Below are 25,603 nucleotides of genomic sequence, written 5' to 3' on the forward strand. Positions count from 1 at the left end.
ACTTTTTAATATAAAAATAAATAAATAAAATTTTAATTAATATATTTAATGCTAAATGAGGTGATATTTATAAAATGTTTTATTTTTTATCAGCCTTAGTTTTTTCATTATCTACATTATCTACATTATTTTGATTTTCGTACTTTTCAGGTGGCACTGCTTGGAATACTACTTGAATCAATTTTGTAAAATGATCTAAAATAGAAAAGTTATTATATATTAATATTTTTAAATAAATCTCGAAGACCTCTTCCGATATTAAATAATAAAAATAATATTACTTACCCATTAATGGTAATTTCATTTTATAATAGACGAATGGAATATAAACAAATATTCCAGAAATTATAAATGCAAGTGCAAACAAATATTTAGGTGATGGATCGGTAGCAATTGGTGTTACACTTAAAAATAAGGCAACTAAAAATATAAAATAAGGGATCCATATGGGAACCTGAAAATAATTAGATCATCTATTAGAAAATTTTCGTCCCACTTTTAGTCGGAGACAGACACTGAAGAAACATTTTGCATAAATCTTGATTCTTAGACGAAAATCGTATATCTGACATGAAATTCGTAATCAGCGAACATAAATATCTGTTAGATAACAGTTTGAACGATAAATACATATTTTTCCGTCATTGTTTCAAAAAAGTGGAATTTCGGGTCGAAAATTACTACGATTTTTGGAATTCGTGACAGAATTTGTGTAAACTGATATCGGATTTGTATTTAACGACCAAAAATACTTAATAGAGATAACAATTTTAAGACAAAATAAGCATTTCAATAAAATGGCTACAAAATTTGCCCCCCCCCCCGCTAGAGCGGCCGATGGCCCATCGAAGCGGCCGAGTAAACGCTAGTTTTAAAATAAAAGTATTTCTAAATTTATTTACTTTAATTTACACTTTAAGATTGTTAACGTTAATAAACACGAAGCAATGCAAAAGGTTTCAGAAAAAAAAATATTTTCTCATAGAAGCATGTCTATGAGAAAATCTATTTTCATGTATGAAAGTAGTAAAAAGAAAATATACCTTATATGGACGATGAACACCTGGCTTTGTGTACCTTAAAACTATTAAAGACACCATGGCCACACCATAAAATATCCAAATAAAGAAACTTGCAAATTCAATTAGGGTAACTATACTACCACACATGATAAATATCAACGAAATTAAACCCTAAAAAAATGTAAAATTTACAAAATTATTAACATAAAAAATAAAAAAAAAAAAGATTCCCATTTGAGAAAATCTATTTTTGGTTCGCTTTAGCTTTAAGATTATGTTAAAGGTCAAATCCTAGGTCACCATTGGATTCTCCGTTGAAGAATATGTCGAATATGATAGTTATGCAGAGGTCACCTTTGACCTTGGAATAACCTTGAATATCGTTGCCAAGAATATGAAATCAAAAGCGAGAGTTCCCATTTGAAAAATGGATTTTTAGTTCACTGTAGCTTTCAGGTTATGTTAAAGGTCAAATATATCGAATATGATGGTTATCCAGAGGTCATCTTTGACCTTGGAATAACCTTGAATAACGTTGTCAAGAATATGAAATCAAAAGCGAGAATTCCCATTTTAAAAATGGATTTTTGGTTCACTGTAGCTTTAAGATTATGTTAAAGGTCAAATCCTAGGTCACCATTGGATTCTCCATCGAAAAATATGTCGAATATGATGGTTATCCAGAGGTCATCTTTGACCTTGGAATAACCTTGAATAACGTTGTCAAGAATATGAAATCAAAAGCGAGAATTCCCATTTGTAAAATGGATTTTTGGTTCACTGTAGCTTTGAGGTAAAGTCCAAGGTTTACATTGAATTTCCCTTCAAAAAATACGTCGGATATGATATTTTTCATTATTTTCCTTCACTGACTCTGGGAGATCTCCAGGAGTTTCCATACTTTTGGGACACAAAATCGATGTTGAATAAATATCTTACCTGAAATGCAACAGCAGGTGCTGGTGTCAATCGTTTAACATTGACATAAGAAAATGCTTTAATCATATGTCCTTCTTGGCCAGCCACATAACATAATCGTGTGATACTAAATTGTATACTTAATGCACAGCCAAAAGTTGCCAACGCTACACCAATTGGTATAATCACACTAAAAGTTCCAAGAATACGTTCACCAAAAACTACGGCAACTGCTGGTGCCGCTTCCATTTCACCAATTGTTAATACTGCCATGTAAGCAACATTCATAAACACGTATAAAAGTGTTACTAACGGAACACTTATTAAAATACTAAGCGGAATATTTCTAAAACATAAGAGATCAAATGTTTTCGAGATCAATTAAACTAAACTTGTATTTATTTTTTGTTAACAAAAACAAAACGTGAAAAAAATCAACGAAATACTTCTATTCTAATTTATTCGAAAAGCTTAAAAAGTTTTAAAGGTTTAAGAGCAGGTATATGGTGTTTTTTAACTAGAAGTCGAAAAATAAGTTTTATCCAGAAAAATGTTTCAAGCAAAAAATTTGGCGCACATTTCACGCAATCATTATATTTGACATGAACTTTCAGGTTCAATGAAAGGCTCATTTTGCTTCAGAACTGACAAAAGATCGTAGAAAACTTTAAATTAGAAAGTTATTCCTTATTTAAAGAAAAGAAATGAGCCACCAGGAATTATGTTGAAAAAGATGTTCCTATTCGTAAAAGTCAGTTTTAGCAGCATGCCAACGGTTTTGGTGCTTAAATAACGTAAACACCAAAACGGTGAGGTGAGAATATGAATGCCACACTCATTGGTGTCGCACCCCTGTACGCCGTTACTAGATACTAACCCTGTATAAGTATTCGAAGCGAATTACATAAATGCCGTACAGAAATAAATTTTTAATTCCCGTCAATTTCCGAAGCCCTATGTAATTTTTATTTCTGTAGGTACGGCTTTTATGTAATTCGCTTCGACCTACTGTTGAATTTCAGATCTCTCGATTATCGAAACTCAAATTTGAACGTTTTATATTTTCTATCTATGAAAATAGTGAACTAACTGTAATAATTACAAAAAAAGGTTTAAGAATATTTACCTGGATGGGTTTTTTATTTCTTCGGTAACAGTTGTAACTGTTGACCTAGCAAACAAATATTAAGTTTAAATATTATACAGAATCATTAATGAATTAAAAAAAAAGAATTCCTCCGGGAGCGGGCAGCAAAATCATTTGTCTCAACAAATCCGTAAAACAATCAGTTACGGCAACCCAATGAGAATGGTTTCGAAAATGAAGGAGGGGGTAATTTGTAATGGAAAATCAGGCAAGGGCTTCTTGTATATTTATTTGTTTAACTTCAATAATAAGCTGATAGAATATAGGACCCTATATATTGATTAAAAGGCAAATTTTAAAATGGCTCTATTTAAAATAAAAATAAAAAATATAAAAATAATTTTTTACCATCCATCATAAGCCCATAAACCACTATAAAATGCTAAAGCAATACTTGACGGTTTTGTATGTGTACCCTTAAAACCAGTCTTTAGATTATCAGTATAGCCTGAAACAAAAATAATTTTATTAAATATTATCAAAATATTCGCCACTAATAATTTTTCTTAATTTTCTAAAAATTTAGAGTCGAATGATGCATTTGATGAAAGCTCTCCTCTGCCACTGCCCAGCTCTTGTCATGAGGAGATGGACTTACTTGAGCCAGCCTCTCTTTGACGACCTCTTCGACCTAAAGTCAGTCGACGTCAAAGCCCTCCTACTGTTCTTAAACAGCTCCAAATGGTTCATGGAGTAGTGACCGGGGATGGGCCAACCCATTTACGGTATCACAACGGACCCTATGGTCTAAGTGTGTCCCACCTCAGGACAGCCACTCTAACCTAACCTAACCTAAGCCTAAGGGGTTCATAGAAAAAGAAAGCGAAAACTGCTTTTCCAAAATAAGACCAGTTTCTAATAATTCTTAGTGTAAATATTCATTGATTCGTAGCAAAAAACTTACCAGTAGAAATTGCATAAATTCCAGCCCCAATAATCACAACACATACAAGAACCTTGAATGCTCCAAAAATATTTTGAATTTTTACATATAATTTAACACTTGCAATATTTATAAATGTAATTAAACCTAAAAAAAATACAATTAAATCAATTATAAAAAACCGCAAGGCACTTATGGGAAATGAAATCAATTAACAGGAAAGACTAAGCAAATTTTACTCACCTAAAGCTCCTAATGCTATATACATTTTAACATTCTCGATACTATTTTTATCGATATGATAATGATCAATCACAGGTTGACAAATATATTCAGCAAATGTTAAAGTTATAACTGCAACTTCTGCCGGCCGTAAAACCACAACATACACCCATGAACATATAAATGCCGGTAATGGACCCCAAAATGGATGTAAATTATTAAATGATTCGGTAAAGTATGCATATTCTGCACCTGATCGAGGCACAACTGTTCCTAATTCTGCAAAAGCCAAAGCACCTAAAAATTTAGAACAATTATTAAAACAATATTCTTTTGCTAATCTGTTGCGGCTATCACAGTGTGATGTTCGCAAAGTTGTTGCGGCTATCACAGGACACTGGCTGGGCGACAAGCATGCTGAACGCTTAGGCCTGGCAGTGTATCACGACTACTGCGGGAGCTGTCACAGTGGTGACGAGGAGGAGACAATGTCTCATCTCCTCTGTCACTGCCCAGCTCTTGTCATGAGGAGATGGACTTACTTGAACCAGTCTCTCTTTGACGACCTCTCCGACCTAAAGTTAGTCGACGTCAAAGCCCTACTGCTGTTCTTAAACAGCTCCAAATGGTTCATGGAGTAGTGGTCGGGGATGGGCTAACCCATTTACGGTATCACAACGGATCCTATGGTCTAAGTGTGTCTCACCCCAGGACAGCCACTCTAACCTAACCTAACCTAACCTACCCTGCTATAATTCTATTTACACATATGTGATAAATTTCTTTCTGGCAAAACAGAATTTAGCAGGGATTCTAATGACCAAGTTAGTATATGACGTGAAATACTATGTACGATTTCTGTGTCTAAAAGGGACTCGTGGAAGAGGTTTTGAAACAACAATTGTTGGGTAGTGACCATGGAACATTTTGTTTCATATATGTTTTGGACTTTGATTCCAGTACAATGGGTAACATTTTAATAGGTTGAGTTAATGATATAAAAATTTTATAGGAATAGGTTTGAAAGCTTTTATTAATATACAAAAATCTAAGGAATCACAATTAATAATCATAATAACAAGTTTCAATTAAAAAAACCAAAAACGAAACAATTAAACCACACATCAAAAAAAATAATGGCGAATAAATATTTTCGATAGTTAAAAAATTATGCGTTAAAAATCCTTCCATATTACTTTTTTCAATAAAAATCCCATTGCTATTCATAAATGCATCCTTTTTCCATTTATCAAGTAGACCGTAATCAAACATTTTTGAAAGACGATCATGAAACGATAATCTGTAAGGTGTGTGCTCTTGTAAATACCAAACATACGTTCGAGTAATGAAATTAATGTCATGGGTTACCCGTAAATTGTGATAAATGTTAAATAAAACATTTCGACATTCAAAAATTAAATCAAATAACAATATAGTCTGATCACCCATAACGACCATTTTATCATCATGTAATGTTGATTCTAACGCAATACAAGTATTTTCATAAAATTTGCTTTTCTTCGCCACTTGTTTGTTACGAAAACTTACTATAGTTGTATCTTTTATAAATGCAAATGTGTAATTATTTCGAATTAATTCATCAATATATGATGGATCTCTTTGGAATCCATTCAACATTATATTAAATAGTTCTGTTTTATAACAAGTGCTTACAATTAAAATGAACGCAAGCCAAAAGAATATTACAAAACGAACAAGAATCGAATGAAATTCATATTCAATCCAAAAATCTTGACTTTGATCCAAAACGGTTTTCATCAAACTCATCCAAACATACCAAAACGTACAATTATTATTCCTACAAAATATTTTCTCAAAGCCATAAATAATAAGAGCAATTAAGAAACAAGAAAATCCAAATAAAAACCATAAATTATTGTTAAATGGTAATAATATTGTCCAAATTGTGCCAAAACGTATTTTTTTGGTTGTAGCAAAAATCGCCAAATAATTTTCATTAGAAAATGATCCAACATAATCAACGTGCCGAAATAAACAACTCGGTGTCAATGAAAACGCTCCAATTACCATGTCATATTGACCGCCCATTTGTACATTCTGTAATAATGACATCCATCGACCAAAACTCTTAATTACTCTGTAGTTACCAATTAAATTAAATTTAAAATTTAAAATTTCACTTAATAAAAATAAAGCACGGCCTTCAATACTATGTTCGTTTCGACAAGTTTGATTTTGTTCACAATAAAAAAATGGTTTAATTGTGTTATAACCAATGTGTAATGTATGCCCATTCAAATTTCGAAACATATTCTCTTTCGGTAATGAATCTAAATCCGTTATTTCTTGTAACTGTCCCGTTCGATTTCCACAATAGAAACAAACATAATATGCAGAATTGTTATATAAAACATAAACCATGGACGCTTTTTCAACACCATTTTGTGTCCAAAAAGTTTTATTCAATATATTTCGTTCGTATGTACTTCCCGAAAATTTTTTTTGCATTTTATCACTAATTTCAATATTTTTATCCAGAATTTTTTTATCAAATATAATAAATATAACGATGTCTAAGTAACATTGAATTAGGGCTTTTTGGAAATATATTTGGAAATTCCATTGATCTTGAAACACAACTACGTGCACATATCTGCCATGCCGTTTTTGATAAAATTTTTTTGGTTTTTCTGTACTTAGGTACGTACCATGTATTAATTGTAAATTTGTAAATAATTTTGGATTCCAATGCTCATCGATCGTAGATAAAAATTTATCGTCTACATGAAAATAGAACGTATGTTCCGGATATTTTTGTAACATCGGTTGGAAATACTTCGTACTTTCAAAAGTAGTTTTTTTATAATTACTTTTTACATTCAATATTTTTAGTTGACATTCAATAATATTTAAGTCGATAATTATTATTAGCCATAAGCTACGAAATATTTTCGCAAGCATTCCCATTTTAGTTGTACCAAAGCTTTATCGCTAAACTAAATAAATCTTTTGCGTGTTTTTTATTTTATTTTCATTCCATTAACATGTAATGATTTTTTTTTTTCATGTGAGTAATATAAACCACTTTTACTAATTATTTACGACGTATTATTGATATTAAAAACTTGAGTTCAAAAGTTCAGTTTTATTCGTAGACTTTTAAAATTAATTAATATTTATGATTAAGAGGAACGCCTAGGCCTGGCAGTGTATCACGACTACTGCAGGAGCTGTCACAGTGGTGACGGGAAGGAAACAATGTCTCATCTTTTCTGTCACTGCCCAGCTTTTTCCATGAGGAAATGGAAGGAAATGGTCGTCAGCCTCTCTTTGACGACCTCTCCGACTGAAAGTCGACGTCAAAGCCCTCCTGCTGTTCTTAAACAGATCCAAATGGTTCATGGAGTAGTGGCCGGGGATGGGCCAACCCATTTACGGTATCACAACGGACCATGGTCTAATTCCCTGATTTCTATTATTATTGTTTCAGTGTACCCGAAGCACAGTTCTGCTAGAAGATATCTTAACCACGGTCAAAAAGCAAGAAAAAATTACGTTGGCTTTTTTATTATACTCAACTGAATCTCTGACCATTGGAGCCTTAGTCGATTGCACCACCTACCCTAACATAGCTATGCCACTTGTTGCTAGTCCTTGTACTACTGCGCCATTTTTCCACAAATCATGAGCTCCAAATGGTTCATGAAGTAGTGGCCGGGGATGGGCCAACCCTTTTTCGGTATCACAACGGACCTTATGGTTTAAGTGTGTCCCACCCCAGGACAGCCACTCTAACCTAACCTAGCCTATGGTTAAGAGCCAGTAGATGGCTACCTGCATGTATTTTACCTGAAGGCATTTATAAAAAGCAAATTTTTTAGTTTTACATATTCCATTCTTAACGAAGAGCGATAATGGAAATGGAGTTAGTTCATACTCTAAAAATTTTTGAAGTAGACTGTCAAATTTTATTGTAATGCTTACTAGATAAGATAAAAGATAAAAAGAATTTATTGCCAATTTTTGTACATTACATATAAGTATCAAAATGTGTTTGTAGATGTTCCTTCATTCTAATACCACCTTATCTATCGATCCTTAGAAGAGGTGGTTGCCACCCCCTGAACAAAAGCACCACCAGGCACCATATAACTTTTGATCTAGAGGATGGATCACTCCATTACTGGAGTGATACATACATACATCCATACATACATATATATACACTGATAAACAGATTACCACTCCTTTGTTTCGCGCAGTCGGATAATAAGAGTACACTTAAGAATAAATATGGAAAGAAAACGTACCAATTAAAGAAATAACTCCACAAACAAACCATACCACTGTACACATTCCAACCGATCCAGAATAGCTTAATGCTGGTGCTGGCGAAACAAATATGCCTGAACCAATCATAACACCTAAAATTAAGCTAACAGCTGAAAATAAACCCAATTCTCTATTTAATGTTACATCCTTCTTTCCCTCTTCGAGTGTATTATCCACCGCTTTTGTTGGAAGTGTATCATCATGTGTAGCCAAATCATTTGCTCCATTTTCTGTAGTGGCAACGGGAACTGTTAAAAAGAAACAAAAACGTAAAATTAAAATTAAACTGATAACTTTAGATCTGAAATAGAAAGTGAATACAAGTTTGTTTATATTATTGTGGCTGTGAGCGGTTTCTTGAACAGAAAATCAAAGAAGTTGTCCTAGCGGTAAATTTTTTTTATATACCATTTCCTTTCGAAGTTATATACAAATCTTGGACCTACAGGACCCATCTTGTAAATCATTAGAGATAGAAATAGAAATAATAGATAGAAAAGAAATTTAAATGTGAAAAATGTTCTTTATAAAAAAATAAACAACTTATTTTTCAAACATTTTTTCGTAAATATCATGGTTGATCCGTGAGGGCGTAAATTAGGACAAAATTTTGGTGTCCATTTTCTCAAAAGTAAAAAAATAGAAATTTGAACATTTGCAGATAGATTCAACTAGTGATATTGTAAAAGATTCTCGAAAAACAAAGGAAATGTTCGAGCAAATTCTTTCAAAAATTATTTGAATTTTTGAAAACCAAAACAAACGGCAGCCGAAAGGTCGGCATACCTAATTCCGTTGCGGTTTTAAACTCTTCTAATTAATTAAAACAATTTCTATACAGGGTATGTCAGCAATTTTCACAGTCAATTGTGTGTTTTCTTATTTTGATAGCTGAGTGTATAGTACACGAAAATGACCTGATATAATTAAGAAATAAAGTAGAGCCTCAGTAATCCGTACACTCAGTAGCCCGGCAGATCTAATAATCGGAACACATTTCGCCCGCTCATTCCACAAGGCAAGGCATTAACACCAACTTGATAACATGCTGAAGAAGTTCAAGATTTCTTTTGCCATTTTCAACATGTATTTTTCTAACCCCTAGAAGAAGTGGTTCCCACCCCCTGGGCAAAAGCACCATATAACTATTGATTTAGAGAGTGAACAATGCTTAATCCCAAATTTTCCGGTCAATCGGAAATATGAACAAAATTTAGAGGTTTTAGCCTCGTTTAGTATTATCATACCTAGAGATTATAGTTTTTCGTTAATCAAAAATTAACTTTGATACGATATCATTGAAGTAGGTATTTGCGAAAAAATGAAGATAAAACATTACTATGATGATCATCGCAAATTGTTGCATTTTTTAATCTTCTTTTTTTTTTTTTTGTCATTTTTTATATGATTAGAGCAAATATATCTCGCTTAAGACTTTAAATTTTTACAACCAATGATTTATGTAAAAAATAAAGAGATAAATTTTATAAAATATTGCTTTAAAGATTCAAAGTTTTGGGGCAGTGTGACAGGACAGTGACGTGTGTCCCAAAAAAACTGTTCTTAATTGTAACTCTTATCTGTGCAAGGTCTCATAAGTTTATCACAAAATGCATATAGATCCACTGACATTTGTATCCATAACAATCGCATTCTTAGGCATTCTGGATAACTTCAATCAGAAAGTGAAATATTAAAGTAAAACTCACCCCGTTACAAGCGGCCGTTTTTTACAAAGTTTTTTAAACGTTTAAATTTAGAAAAACAAAATCAAAATATTTATATTCACTTTCTATTTACAATCTCGATTAAAATAATTTATGTTAACTAGATTAAGATCTGGACAACAATTTCGATATAACTTACTATACTCTTTTAATGGAATATCATTTTTGCTTTCCATTTTAATTAAAACTACACACACCACGTGTTCGGTGTCAAAAATATATTAATTAATTGATTGAATATTCCATATAAGAAATATAATTTACTAAATTATACTAAATACAACAACGTCTGACTGATTTAATAAAATTTATCCACATAAATTGATAAGATTATAAGTTTATAAGTGTTAATAAGTGGTCGCATCTTTACATAATTTTCTCTCTAAGTAGTCATTTAATGTTATAATTCTTATTGTTTAGTTTACACTTTAAAAAAAACTAATAATTCATTTTTTGTATTTTGTTAGCATTCTGTAACTTAAAAAATTATGAGATGGGTAAATGGGCTGATTCTATGAAAATTCAAATTCTTCAAAAAAAGCATATAATAATACTCAGTGCGATAAACGATAATTGTGAGGTAAGTCGTAGCAATTTGGGCTGTCACTATGGTAGTCGCGGAAACGAAACACTGATTTTGAAAATTTGAACACTATAAGACAGATTTGAATGCAGTTTTCTGCATTCGACTGATTTCAATACTTGTTACTCGGAGTTTTTTTGGGGTCGCAGAACACGAAACGCGACAGAATTTTGTTTATCCCGAATTTCAGATACCTCGGAGAACAATTCTTTCGCGATATTCGTGTCCAGCAACTCCAATAACCCAAAAGTAATGAGTTGGGACTAATTATATAATAAGTTTCTCAAAAATTTCAAAAAACAACGGGGCAGCAGGTGCCTCGAAGAGCAATTCTGTTGCGATATTCGCATTCTGCAACTCCAAAAATCTCCGTGTAACAAGTATTGGAATCATTTTCATCACTATTAACCAAATTATATTGCATCAATTTTGGTCACAAAATTTACTGATGATCTAACGAATCGAGTTCAGAAACCCGCATTCAAATCCATCTTACTGGTCAAATAGTTCAAACTTTGACTATTTTAAGTGTTTCCTTTACGCGACTACAAACTTAAGAAGTTTGTTATGCGATTTCGAAATACTTTAACGATGCGGTACCCGTGGCTAAAAACATGTTAGAGAAATAAATATATTACTGATATAAAATATCGTAATAGTAATTGACTTTCTTTTTATTTATAGGCAATCTTATTACAGATATGATATACAAATTACATAATGATCAAAATTAAATCTTAATATTTTATCTCTAGCCTCTTTTTGCTCAAGTGGTACATTTTTTAGACCTTGAGTCTATTTTTCTTTATTAGCCAGCACGATAGGCTTTATAATGAGGGGTAAAATCATGGAATTGCATAAAGTAATAAGTAAGGTATCGCGTACCGAGAAAAAAACCGGCTATGATATACAACAGCAACGATAATTCTATTAAAAACACAATTAATCAGTTCATAAATTAAAATATTAATTCTTATATGAAGTAATTTTAATCTCCATATTTTTATCTCTGCCATGGATAAAAACACGATTCCTGTATATTATAATTTCCTAAAGATAGAAATTGACGTCAGCAAATAGTTTAAGCCAATTATCAACAAACCAAATACTATTTTTAGTAATAATAGCTAAAATTAGCTTATGCTAAAAATGTAAAAATCTATCTATACACAAAAATTAACAGTTTTAGTATATATCTTTATTCGCTCCGTGTATGAGTAATATTTCAGAGAGCTACCATAGTAACGACACACTACTTTAATAATAATAATTTAATTGTATGGATAAGATATACAAGTCTAAGGATTATACAGGGTGTTCCGTGACTCGATGAACATTTCTTAAGAGCCTATTCTTTTGAAAATTTTAAGTCGAAAGTGCCTTATATACTTTTGTGCAACATCCAATGGTTAAGGAGTTATGGATAAAGTAGTTCAATGTTTACTAGAGGATCTATTTTCGACAATATTAAGAATAATTTCTTCATCGGAAAGTTCTTGCTGTAAGGGACGTTCTACATTTTCTGATTATGTTTCGATTACGACAATAATAATCAATCTAGATTGCTACTAATTCATACTTGATCGATGGTTTCAGCTCAAGGATTTGTTTAAAATCATCTATCTATTGTCACATTAAAACAAACAAAAATTAATAACTTATTGTAAAAATAATTAATGCATATATCAATTATTTGTAGATAAATAATGTATTTTAGCATAATCACTTTTAGGTATACATTATTTTAAAATGTTTTTGTGCAAATAACATGCGACAAAGCTTAGTTTATTTTAACATTTTTTTCTAATACGCATGACTTTTAGTGAAAACTTATTTGATTGAAAATAAATTTTTTTAATTGCTAATTTCGTATTGTGTTTATCGAGCTAATCGAACTTATTTTGTATTTGTATTTACGTGCGGTACACGCTTATAATATAAGGTCAATAGTAATTTACATTCTTTTTATGTATAGGCAATTTTATTACAGATATGATATACAAATTACATAACGAACAAAATTAAATGTCTAAATTATTTCTCTAACATGTTTTTTTCTAAGCGATATATTTTTAGACCGTGAGTCTATTTCATGTCAGGAACCAGCACTTAAAACATAAAAACGAGAGAGAAATAATGGAATTTGAATGAATGTGTGAATTGATGTTGTTATTTAATAAGTTTTAATAAATTACTTGACGAATTTTTCAATTAATTTATTTTTAGTCGTTTAAAAATTAAAAACTATACATAATTAATTAAATTAATAGTAGTAAATTGCATAACAAAACTTATTTATTATTGCTGTGAGAGACTTTTAACTATAGATAACAACTTATAGATGTCGACCTTCACTTAACCAAAAATTAAATAAAAGGGCCGTCTTTCATTTAAATATTTTTTAATACTGGGACTTCTTTAATATAATATAATAATAACAGATTCTTCCCTCGCAATAATAAAATGTATTTAAAATGTTTTCTTCCGGTACAATTGCATTTATTAACTACAAACATTCTTAACACAATTAAATTATTATATTCTATAAAGTATTATACTCAGTCTCAAATCGCTGGACAAATTTCAATATAATAAGGATAATTGTTTGAGAAAAAATAACACAAAATATAATTCCTTTTGGTCACTTTATAAGATAATTTTTTAAATCTCAGAATTTGGGATCTGATTTTGTACCGATGATACAAAAAATTAAACTAAATCATGACGCTTGTGAGAAATATCGTGATAAAAAGTAGCAAAAAGCTCAAGAGGACCACCTAAGCAGGTTTTTTTTTACCTAGTATGTAATAATTTGTAAGATAGTATTTTTAATTGAATTATTTTTTTAGGCAGCTGTTATTACATATATGTTATAACAGTTGCCTAAAAGAAAAAATATATAAGCTTTTCATGTAAATGTCATATTGTTGAACAACCATTACAGATTATGAATTACAATCATTATAGTTATGTATTATACATTTTAAGAAAAGGAAAGGACACGAAACACTGAGCACAATGAAACAAGCACCATATTTGTATGTTGTTGATAAGGAAATATCAAAATGAAATACGCAGGTAGTAGAAAATGAAATAATTACACAGAAGCCGCGATTCGAAACCGGGTCCTCTAGATATCCGATCTAGGACGTAGACAACTTGGCAACTTTTTGTGTAGGTACTTCATATAAGTCAGAATCCCTCATTGACTCTTGCAGAAATGATAAGATGATGCGGTTCTTTGTAATTATTGTGGAATTCCTTGAAGCTTACAGGAAAAATCGGAACCATCCGGAAAAAGACCTAAATAGTTAATGCAAAGATTAAGCTGGCGTAAGTGACAAAACAACTGAACGTCCATGGACAGCTTAATTTATTAAAATAATCTCTTATCATCCAAATACTTTTGATGGCACTTCTTTTTTATCATATTATGACATGATAGAAAACAATGAAAAAATCAGTTAGTTCCAAGTTTTTGAAAGATAAGTTAATTAAACAATCATCAGAAATACATGAAGATGTTCATTCTTATAATCAATTTTATAGTTTTTTAAACTACATGTATTCCTCTGATTACGCGGAAAATAGCTGTTTTACAATATGTATAAGTAAGGTCTCTCAAAATGAACATTATGATTTGAAATTAAAAACTATTTGCCAGTTTCTCTAGATTGAAAATATTCATTCCTACAGTCAATTTTTATAATTGTTTTAAATAAATGTGATCCTCTGATTACACGGAAATTACCTATTTTACAATATATAAAGTTTCCTAACTTCAACCGATTTAGGTGAAATTTTGAATGCATATGTAAATCGTATACATATGTACTAAAAAGTAGAAAATAATTTATTAAAATGTTTATTATGATTAACTACGAAGTTCAATTGGCTTTATTTGCAACGGATTTAATTACGCACATGTCATTGTTTTCATTTAACATCGCGTTATAATTTGTACGCGTTATACAAAAAAACTCCAAATCAAATCAAATATTTATTTAACCAATTAAATATTATCTTCGGAATCGTGTCATTCAAAATAATTTTGGTAATTGAATAGATATTGTTTTGATAAAAATTGTTTACAAACGTTTATACGTGTTAGTGTACATATTTTAAAAATTAATTCATTATATTACTCTAATTTTTATAAAAATGCTTATTTTACAAAAACAATTTTGTATATTATTTATATAATTTTACCACAGGGTTTGTTTACAAGCTAGCTTTTGAAAAATTTCAATAATTATTCACACGTTAAAACTTAGCATTTACCTACAATTGAAAATAATAAAAAAACTTTTAACAAAAAGAAAACCGACTTCAAAAGTAAAACTTTTCCAAAACAAATTAAAATGCACTAAAAAGTAAAAAAATAACGATAATATAACGTAGTTAAACTTATTGTTATTTTTGGAGTCGGTGTCAGCCAAGGAAACAACTCTTACAGACCACATACTTAATGCAAATTTAAGACTTTTATGATTTTCTTATGGATAACGTTATCAGATTTGGACGAAAATGAAATGGGACCACACGGGAAGTACTAGCTTTCAAATAAATAATTAGAATTATCAAAATTGGTTCACCAAGTCCAAAGTTCTGAGGTAACAAACATAAAAAAAATACAGTCGAATTGATAACCTCCTCCTTTTTTGTTTGAAGTCGGTTAATGAGGCATATAAATAATTCATATTTTAATTTAAAAAAAATATATATTTGCATCAAAAATATATGGAAATGAAAAGTTTGGGAGACGCAGTTAGAGAAGAACAACAATTAGGGGGTACACACCCTAAATAGGTTATTTTATAAGCTGAAATAATCGAGTGAGAAAAATATATATATAACTTATATATTCGAAAATTAGATATATAGAATATTAGAATCAAAATATCACTTCACAAAATGACTGTTTTTTTTAAAAAAAAGCTTTGATTATCATTGTGGGCACTAGTAAGAATAATAAATAAAATTATAGTAAAATTTACAATTTCATGTAAACAACGACCTTCCAATAGAAAGAAAAATAATAAAATGAATCTAAATGGTTTGATATCAGTATTTTACACGCGTGTACCTGAATTCGGTTCTGCACTCAACGAATTTATCTCAAAAACTATGGTTTAAATCGAAAAATTTTACTCTTAATTTTTGTCTAAATGTGTTCCAAACTTTCCAACACAATCCACCCTCAAAAAAGGCTCAAATATTTCCATACACTAATATTTTTTGGGAACGTCCTTAACCCTAGAACCGTACCCATAATAAACTTTAAATAACAGTACCCAAGGGTACTTTTATGGTACCCTTGGGTACTGTTATGGCACTTATTTCAGTCTCACGTTACATAATTAAACAAAAAATTAACAAACTTAAATTAACAATTTTGGCAAATCTTTTTTTGGTGCTGTAACGGACTTTTGACCTGGGACAAAATGAACATCTACCAGATTTTAAATCTGAAGAAGATGGAGCACTAGTAGGTCTTGATTTTTTTTTAAATACCGCCAATACTTATTTGTAGATGCATAGGCAAAGTTTTGTACCCCACACACGCGTTGCCACGACCGTACGCTAACAGGACTCGAACCGACTGAGGCTTCGACACGACCCTCCATCCCCCGTAAATACGCACCGATGCGAAAAGATCCGTTTTAAAACAAACAAGTTATAGCCAATTCAAAATATATTTTTCCACTTGTACCCCAGGGTACGGTTATAGGGTTAATGTTAATGAGTTACCTCTTATAATATAAAAAATGTGCTCGCACATAAAACAAGTACTATACCTTTAGAAATAAAGCTTTAGTAAATCCTTTTAAGAGACCCAATATTAAGACACAAATAAACTATTTTGGTATAATACAAAAAAAAACAATTTTAGTCATCATCTTTACAATAATAAATTCCAATAAATCATACCTTGTTCTTTGCCTTTTGACGGCATTTTATTTTTTCTTGGAACACACAAATAATTTTTATAAAAAAAATGTCGGTAAAAACTAATTTTTAAAATTGTATCACATTATAAAAAGACATTTTTATTATAAAAAAAAAGAATTAAAATAGTTGTCACTTAATTAAAAAGTATAAAAACTTAAGTACTATAAAAAATATTTATCACTGACCAATTTGAGTATTTTGTCAATGATCGTTGAGTACCTCGACTAGTTCCTAACTGAGCCAACTAAAATATTTAATAATTTATTTTTTTAAACGTGTACGAGCTTGTCAATAAATAATTGTTATTATTACAAAGTCGATTTGTTATTACTTCGTTTTAATTTGTTTATTAATTTGTTAACAATTATTTGATTTTATTATTAAAGAGTTCATCTTTGATAATAAATAAGATTATTGAATGCATATTTGTATCCTTTTTTTGTTTTGTCATGTATTTTATTATAATTTGCTTTTGAAATTTTGATAAACAATTTTATGATTGTGACTTTAAAAGATTTTTATTTTATTTATTTGCGTTCAAATTATATAAGTTTAAATGTCAGAGGCGCGATTATCTGTCTAAGGCAAAGTAGGCGCGTGTCGAGAGATGTGAAAAAATAATCGTGCCACACGTGCATACAGGCGCGAGATTACAGACAAGCTCGCGCGTGGAAGTTTATAAACAAACATAAAATTAATTGTTTAAGTAAGAATGCAAAAATTGACAGTCCGTTTATATTGAAATTTGTTTCAATTCAAATGTGTAATAGTCTATTTCATATAATTTCGGCAAAAAGAGAAAAATTTAAATAAAACAAAGTAAAAACTAAAAATTGACTGAGTTAATTGTTGAAATCCCCTGTAAAGAAAGTGTTGAATGTCAGTGCTTGGCATTATCTTTTATAAAATAGAAGACTTTAAAAAACCAACACTTTTCTTAGGATCATCTTTAAATCCTTGAATGCTCTTGATAAGCATGTAAATTATTTTAAATTCCTTACGATGTTAAAATTTTAGATTTGAGCTGTTAAAGTTTGCATTTTTAACATATAAATTCTATATTGAAGTGTTTTTAAAGGTATATGTGCTTTATTAGTACAGTAAAAGAATCGGCTAATAAAGGAAAATGAAAGAAACCGCTCGCATTTTGCTAAAACCTCATGGAATGTGTCTCTTAGGTGTCAATTATCATTAGTAACGTATCAATAAGTATTTTAGTTCAATGAAACTATCAATTTTAAAGTTCACTTAAAAAATTAGTAACTAGGCAACTTGTATGACGCAACTGTTAAGTGTTTGTCAAATCACCGAAAATTATAGATGTACAACGTATACGTTTATGTCAACTTTAACATTAACCGAATTTAATGATAATTTTTCGCATTTTTTTAATTTAGATATTATATTTGGCGATAGAATTCCCGTAAACAAACCCTCAGACAGAAACACTCATTACCGTGGAGTGATTAGAGTGAAAAACTAATAAAAACACTAATTGTTTAATTTATGACTTGTTTTTATTCAGTGAATTTATTAATAGCTAAAATAAATTGAGTATAACTTTTCAATTTACTATGGTCTATAAATGTAATAATGTAAATTTTTGTAACACACGTTTTTATACCATGTTATGAAATATATATCAAGGTATATTAACTTTAGACCCAAGTTTGTAACGCTTGAAAATATTGATGCTATCAACAAAATTTTGGTACGGGTGTTCATAAAATCACCTAATTAGTCCGTTTTCGGTTGTCTGTCCGTCTGTCTGTCAACACGATAATTCAAAAACGAAAAGAGATATCAAGTTGAAATTTTAATAGCGTGCTTAGGACGTAAAAAGTAAGGTTGAGTTCGTAAATGGGCAACATAGGCCAATTGGGTCTTGGGTCCGTAGTATTATAACTTGAATTAGTGATATTATGAAAGATTTTCGAAATGAAGAATGACAAATTAAATGATCAATGAAATGCATTAAAATAAGATTAAATATTGATTTGATTCAATGAGGGGTCAGGTCAAATGCTTATCTGATTATAAAAAAAATATATTTATATATTTCAATCAAATATGTTCTATCAGGGAATAATAAGATAAATACTATGTTTATTATAAAAATTATTTAAAAGTGATAATTTAATATCTTATCTTATTATATTAGATAATTTAAAAGTTATCTGATATTTATATTTTCTATTGGAAAGCTCACGGTTAAAAAAGTAGTAGTTAACTGTGACTCTCGATACTACTCTATTTCCTTAATATGTTTAATAAGTTTCTAGAAATTCAACGTCCCATAGCTAAAACCGCATCTTTCTAGCATATATAAAAGTAAAAAGAGTATTCTTGAGGGTGTTTTTTCAATATTCGAAAAAGGAATTATATTATAATATCCTATTAATTTGATATCACGCGTCGAATGGAAAAAATCGTAGCTTTCTAACATCTATAGTAATGAAAATAGTTTTGGCAGGGTTGTTTTATCAATTTGGGGTGAAGGGGAGAATTTGCCATGGATATATAATGATAAGAATAATCATAAATTAATTAAAATAATTTTGTTTAATAATAATATTTTTTCCCTTTAAGTGGCACTGTATCCTTCAGTCTATAGAAGATCCTCTAGCAAAAGTCCATCAGATAGCCTATGACCTGTGAACTAGATATCTATATTTGTGAGTAAGATCGTTCGCCATTTTTATGCTATTACATACTAAATTAAACGAAAATTGTAATTTTTGTTGAATATATTTGATTTTTAGTTCAAATATCAATTACACGCATACAATACATGTAGGTTGTTGAAAATTAATATTTGGACAAAAAAAAATCAATTATATTCTATAAAAATGCATCAAATATCGTGCACCGTCGATATAATTAATAATACTTATTTAAAAAAATTACCTTTACGAAAAAAAAATAGTATTTGAAAATTTTTTATGTATTTGACATTAGCATAAAAATGGCAAACGATCTTACCCCATATATACAGAGCTCTACTGAGAGCTATTACTCATCACATATTATCTAAGAGTCTAGACCATTGAACTCTGTATTTTTTTTTGTATATAGTCCACTCATAATGGGTGATAATCAAGGAAGTATCAAGATTTTCATCGTTTTTCTGTAATTTCATGCATTTTATTCAAAACCATGAATTTTGGATACAAAAAAAATCAGACTTAAATTATCGAGCGTTTCCTATCGATCTGTGTATTATAGTTTTTCCAAACTTTGGTATTCTAGGAAAAATCTATATTTATGTGAAATTGAAAACACTCCTATACAAAGTTAATATCATAAAATTTTTATTTGTATATACGGTTTTTCGATTTTCGTCATTAGAGTACGAAAAATAAACGAGGGTATGGCGAAAAAGTTCATCACGATGTTTTATGTAAAACCTTTTGTGATATGAAAATTTGACATTCAATGTATGTTTTTTTGATAAATTTCCCTATATTCAATGTATATTTTTTAAATAAATATCCCTATATTCTTTTGATATATGTATTTTTTTGATAAATGTCCCTAGCTGACCTAAGCAATTACCTCAGATGTTGGCACGTTTCCCACTGTATAGAAAGATAGGCGATGCTTAGTCTATGAATACTATAAAGTCAATGGGTATACATGTTTGATTTAAGCGCTCTTCTGTTGAAAATTTTAGATAGATAGGAAATTTTAAGCTGTATAACTTACACCAGTATTTTGTTTTCCTAAAACGCATAGTCAGGGCTGGATTAACAAGTAGGCAGAATTGGCAGTTGCCTGGGGCCCCCGAAAAATGAAAAAGACTTCTACAATTTTCTTACAAACATAAAATTCTAGAGAGTGAAAGAAAAATATAATCAGAACTGAAAATCTTCACAGTGAAATCAAACGACCTGCGAAAGTGTATACGGAAGTTTCAATTTTTCTCTAAGTGATAGAGACCTCCACGAAGCTATAAATAACTTAGTTCGTTTTTATTCTAGAGATTATTGGAAGAATTTTTCATTGAAATGAAACAATTCCAAAATTACGTGAACTCCAGATATACACTGATGCACAAAAAACTCATAGTCATTTGTTTAAGATTCTAATGGAAGATCAATTAGCCGATGTATTTCCTAACACAGAAATAGCTCTTCGGATTTTTTTAACCTTAATGTTCACAAATGGTTCTGCCGAACGATCCTTCTCGCAATTTAAAAGAATCAAAGCTGCTGAAAGAGCTACAACGCGACAAGAACGACTCGAGATGTTAGGTATACTTTGCATTGAGTCAGATTTATTGAACAAAATCGATATTGATGATATAATTGATGAATTTGCCGAAAACAAATGTAGAAAACGACATGTTTAAAATGTATAGGTAGTAATTTTATTGATATTATTACATTGAGACAATAAAATTTTTATGAAAGATTTTTATGAAAGAAGGGAACGGACGTGAAAAAAAGGGCCCCCCAAATTGATGGTTGTCTAGGGCCCCGTTGAGGATTAATCCGGCCCTGCGCGTAGTTTTTGAATAAAACCTAAAAAACTGCCAAAAAACATGAAAAATTTAAAATACATACAGAATTAGTGGAAAAAATCAAATTATACAAGTCAGTAGAAAATTTTTCGGCCAACAATTTAGGACTATCTATTTTTCTATAAAATGCGTAGTCTTTTATTAAATTTGGCAAAAGGCATTGCTATTTTATTTACTTCCAAAAATTAACGATATTTCATCTAATATGAGTGGACTATAATAGATCATACCAACAGATCATAGAGTAAATAAACATACAAAAGGCATGTTTATGCCATGCAAACATTAAATGTCATATTCTTCAATTCTTTGAGGTAGAACAAAATAGATGTTATAAAATTTGTAACCTATGATTGGAATATTTTTCAACTTATCAATCGATTAGTGTAAAAATTGTGTTCATATTTTGTAGAAAATGAACTTTGATCATTAAGATAATAAACTTTTATGGCAGATAATACCTAATTTTTAACGGTAATTTTTCAATGAATAATCGAAAAGTAAGCAGCAAAGAACAATCCGAAAAAGATTTAACAATGCACGAAGCATTTATCAATTTAAATACTGTTCCGACCCATGTAATGGCATGGGGAAAATGGATTGAAGAGGATTTATCTAATGAAAAATTAATTATATTATTTATTCCTGGAAATCCAGGTGAGTTTTAATAACCGTTTACTTATATAACTCTTGATTGAACTTTATTAAAGCAAATTTTACTTTACACGTAGGTCTACTTGGATTTTATAAAGCATTTTTAGACACAGTTTATGAACAACTTGGTGGAAAAGTACCAGTTTGGACTGTGGGACATGGAGGACATGAAATACCAAACTCAACATTACGACCCATTCCAATATTTCAATCGAATAAAGATCTTTACGATTTAAATGCACAAGTTAATCATAAAGTATGTATTTAAAATTTATATTAATTAGTTTCCGATCGAATGTTTCCTCCCGTAAAGGAGGTATAGCCTTTCGTGAATTATTGGGAGAAATTTCATAATATCGATTTCTTAAAAATAAAATCAAAATGGAGCAATTCAGCCCATTAGAAACGAAAAAAAGGCTGTACCAACAAATAGACTTCCTTATTTATCAATCAATTGACAGAATTGTTCGAAATTTTGACCCATTTACGTCAAAATTTCGAACTTTAGCATTAATAATTTCGTATTTAAAAACCGTCAAAATTTCCGAAACTTTGTGGAATTTACTTAAACCCTATCCTCAGTCTATGAAAAAAATTCATTAAATTCGGTCGAAAAGTGAATTTCAGGTGAAGTTTGACTAGGAATATCAAATCAGAATATTACAGTTGATCCATTTGGACGTTTCGTCTCTTTATTAAAACTTCTTCAGTAAATACAAATTATAATTATCTAAATTCTATTCAAAAAAGGTAAGGAAAACTATTCAAAACATTCTATATCAGGACCATCAATGGATGGTTTGTGGGGACTTTAAAACATTCACGATGCTTTTGGGTCAGCAGGCAGGCTATACTAAATACCCATGCTTCTTATGCTTATGGGATAGTAGAGCCAGAAAACAGCACTGGACTAAAAGTGATTAGCCACCCCGAGAAACTTTAAAACCTGGGGAGAAAAATGTTAACAATACTACTTTGGTGCCGCCAGAAATAGTTTTGTTGCCACCTCTCCATATCAAATTGGGGTTGATGAAACAATTTGTAAAATCACTGCAAAAAGATGGAGACTGTTTTAAATGTCTATGTACAAAATTCTCGAAGCTGTCAGAAGCAAGGTTGAAAGAGGGAGTTTTCACTGGCCTCGACATAAGAAGGCTTTTAACTGACACCCTCTTTGTGGAAAGTATGATTGAGAAGGAAAAAGAAGCTTAGGTATCGTTCAAGGATGTAGTGCGAAAGTTTTTGGGAAATACTAAGGATCCTGACTACAAAACCATTGTTCAACTAACAGCATATGAAGCTCAAGACTGCAAGATAAGCCTGAAGGTCCATTTTTTACACTCCCACATAGAATATTTTCCTGGAAACCTGGGAGCTTACAGTGAAGAACAGGGGAAGCGGTTTCACCAGGATGTCCGCGATATCGAGAGACGGTATCAAGGAAGATGGGATGTCACTATGCTTGCAGGCTACTGTATAATTTTTAATAAACGAGTGCTTTTACCAATTTTTTGTGTTTGTATTTGCAAAAAAACCTTACGTAATAGAAAAAATGGCCATCACTTCTGAAATCAGCGCATTCTAAAACATATAATTTAGTGAAAATATCTCATGCAGCTGACCAAAAAAATTTTTTTTTTGCAGACCTGTTTTATTTATTATAGGTTTTATTGAAATTTTGATAATTATAGTTTGTAATTGCTGAAGAAGTCTCAATAAAGAGACGAAACGTCCAAGGTCCAAATGTTCTAATTTGATTCAATTTGTTTAAATACTTTTCGTTTTGGGCGTGATAAAAAATTTAAAAAAAATACTTATCTTTGTCTATTATTGTTTTAGGCATCCTTTATCCGTAAATATGTTCCAAAAGATACAAAAATAATCATAATGGGTCATTCAATTGGTGCATATATTTGTGTCGAATTATTAAATGAACCTGATATTGAATCAAAAATACAAAAAAGTTATTTATTATTTCCAACATTGGAACATATGGCTGATACCCCACAAGGAAAATTTTTAAATAAATTCGTACGTTATTTTGTTAGTATACTTGTATTTTTAACATGGTGTTTCATCACATTCTTGCCTTCAGTTGTACAAACATTTCTTATAAAAGCATATTTATTCTTGACACGTTCACCGGTAAGCTTCATCAACGAAGCAAAATCATTTTTAAAACCAAATGTCGTACGAAATGTTTTATTTATGGTAATGGATGAAATGGAAAAAGTTAATGATAGAAATGATACTTGTATTGAGAAAAATCTGAATAAATTGAAATTATATTATGGTCAAACAGATCATTGGGCACCACCGTCGTATTATTATCGAATTAAAGAAAAACATCCAACTATTAATGCTGAATTATGTAATTTTGAGCATGCATTTGTTATGAGAAATTCTGAGGAGGTGGGCAAGATTGTTGTTGGATGGATACAAGAAGACTTTAATATTTAAATATTTTTTTTATGTATTTATATTTGGGTTGGGAAATAAGGTAATTTCCATGTGGGTAACAAACATGTATAATATGCAAATCAAATTTTTTACATGCATAGTTTATTGGGTAACAAAATACGCAATCGCAGATTGTTGGATTTAATTGTAAAGACTCGTTATATAGTTGGTATTTATTAGTTATAAAACTCATAATATTCGTACATTTATCAATATTTATTTAACGTTGTTTTGGAGCAAATGATATTTAATGACAAAGTTTTCAAAAATTAATAGTCAATTATTCATATACAGTAGACCCGCGGTAACCTGACCTCTGTCTAATTCGATATAACTAAAACGATAATTACAATGCAGATTTACTATAAATACATGAATTCTTCATGACCGAAATTAGAAAATTATTGAAATCTTGTAATTTGTCGGATTACAAGGTATTCTTTTTCAAAAAGTTCCTTACTACAGGGCGTTTGTGGCAGTACTCGATAGTCCGACAAATTCGATAATTCAACACCACCCTATAAAACGTTTGTCGGATTACCGCAGGTCCACTGTAATAAGAAAAGCCTATCCAAAAATATGAAAACATTCCTGTTCTTGATTTTCGTGAAAAACGATGTTACTAGTTTGAGACTTGTCATTACATTGGGAAACAACGATCAACACACTAATTTAAGGTTCATAAGTCGAGACTCAGAAATGGCAACTTGACAAACTACCATAGTATTTATTTAAGGCTTTTAAATGACTGTACCCATTTACAAAACATTCCTGTTTTTAAAATTTTGAGGTACTTATCAAAAAATTATCACAAAATGTTGCACATTTATTGAATAAATAATGATATAATTGTAATTTTTTTTTATTAATTTAAATATAAAATAATTCAATAATAAAATTTATTTAAATACAATTGAAATTTTTACGAAATAAAAATTTTTCAAATACTTTTCAAAGTATGAAAGTATGAAAAATAAAGTAGATATCAAAGAGTATAGGGTAGAGGAGAAGCAGAAATATAATTGCAAGTGACATCTGGAGTCTGTAGCAATCAACTATTAATCGGTAGAGGCGCTGAAACTCAGTATACGAGTTTCAGCGCCTCTGCCGATTAATAGTTGATTACCACAGACTCCATTACATCAGCTCTTATGCTTTTCCTCTATCCTATACTCTCTGTACTTCTGGTAGATATATTA

At 30.3% G+C, this 25,603-nt stretch overlaps 2 protein-coding genes across 2 annotated transcripts; one reads left to right on the top strand and one right to left on the bottom strand.

The window, feature by feature from the left end:
- Positions 1–56: 56 nt before the first annotated feature.
- LOC123296925 (b(0,+)-type amino acid transporter 1-like) lies at positions 57–10,453 on the bottom strand. Its single transcript, XM_044878634.1, has 10 exons — positions 10,373–10,453; positions 8,485–8,754; positions 4,214–4,489; positions 3,992–4,117; positions 3,436–3,535; positions 3,067–3,111; positions 1,962–2,286; positions 1,044–1,193; positions 286–454; positions 57–195 (listed from the first exon to the last, which is right to left on the bottom strand). The coding sequence occupies exons 1-10, from the start codon at positions 10,407–10,409 to the stop codon at positions 80–82; spliced, it is 1,614 nt and encodes a 537-aa protein (XP_044734569.1). The 5' UTR covers positions 10,410–10,453; the 3' UTR covers positions 57–79.
- An 11,145-nt stretch (positions 10,454–21,598) lies between these two features.
- LOC123296930 (lipid droplet-associated hydrolase) lies at positions 21,599–25,223 on the top strand. Its single transcript, XM_044878645.1, has 3 exons — positions 21,599–21,947; positions 22,022–22,200; positions 23,784–25,223. The coding sequence occupies exons 1-3, from the start codon at positions 21,776–21,778 to the stop codon at positions 24,402–24,404; spliced, it is 972 nt and encodes a 323-aa protein (XP_044734580.1). The 5' UTR covers positions 21,599–21,775; the 3' UTR covers positions 24,405–25,223.
- Positions 25,224–25,603: the final 380 nt, after the last annotated feature.

Source organism: Chrysoperla carnea, chromosome 3 (genome assembly GCF_905475395.1).
Source record: "Chrysoperla carnea chromosome 3, inChrCarn1.1, whole genome shotgun sequence".
NCBI classification, from domain to species: domain Eukaryota; kingdom Metazoa; phylum Arthropoda; class Insecta; order Neuroptera; family Chrysopidae; genus Chrysoperla; species Chrysoperla carnea.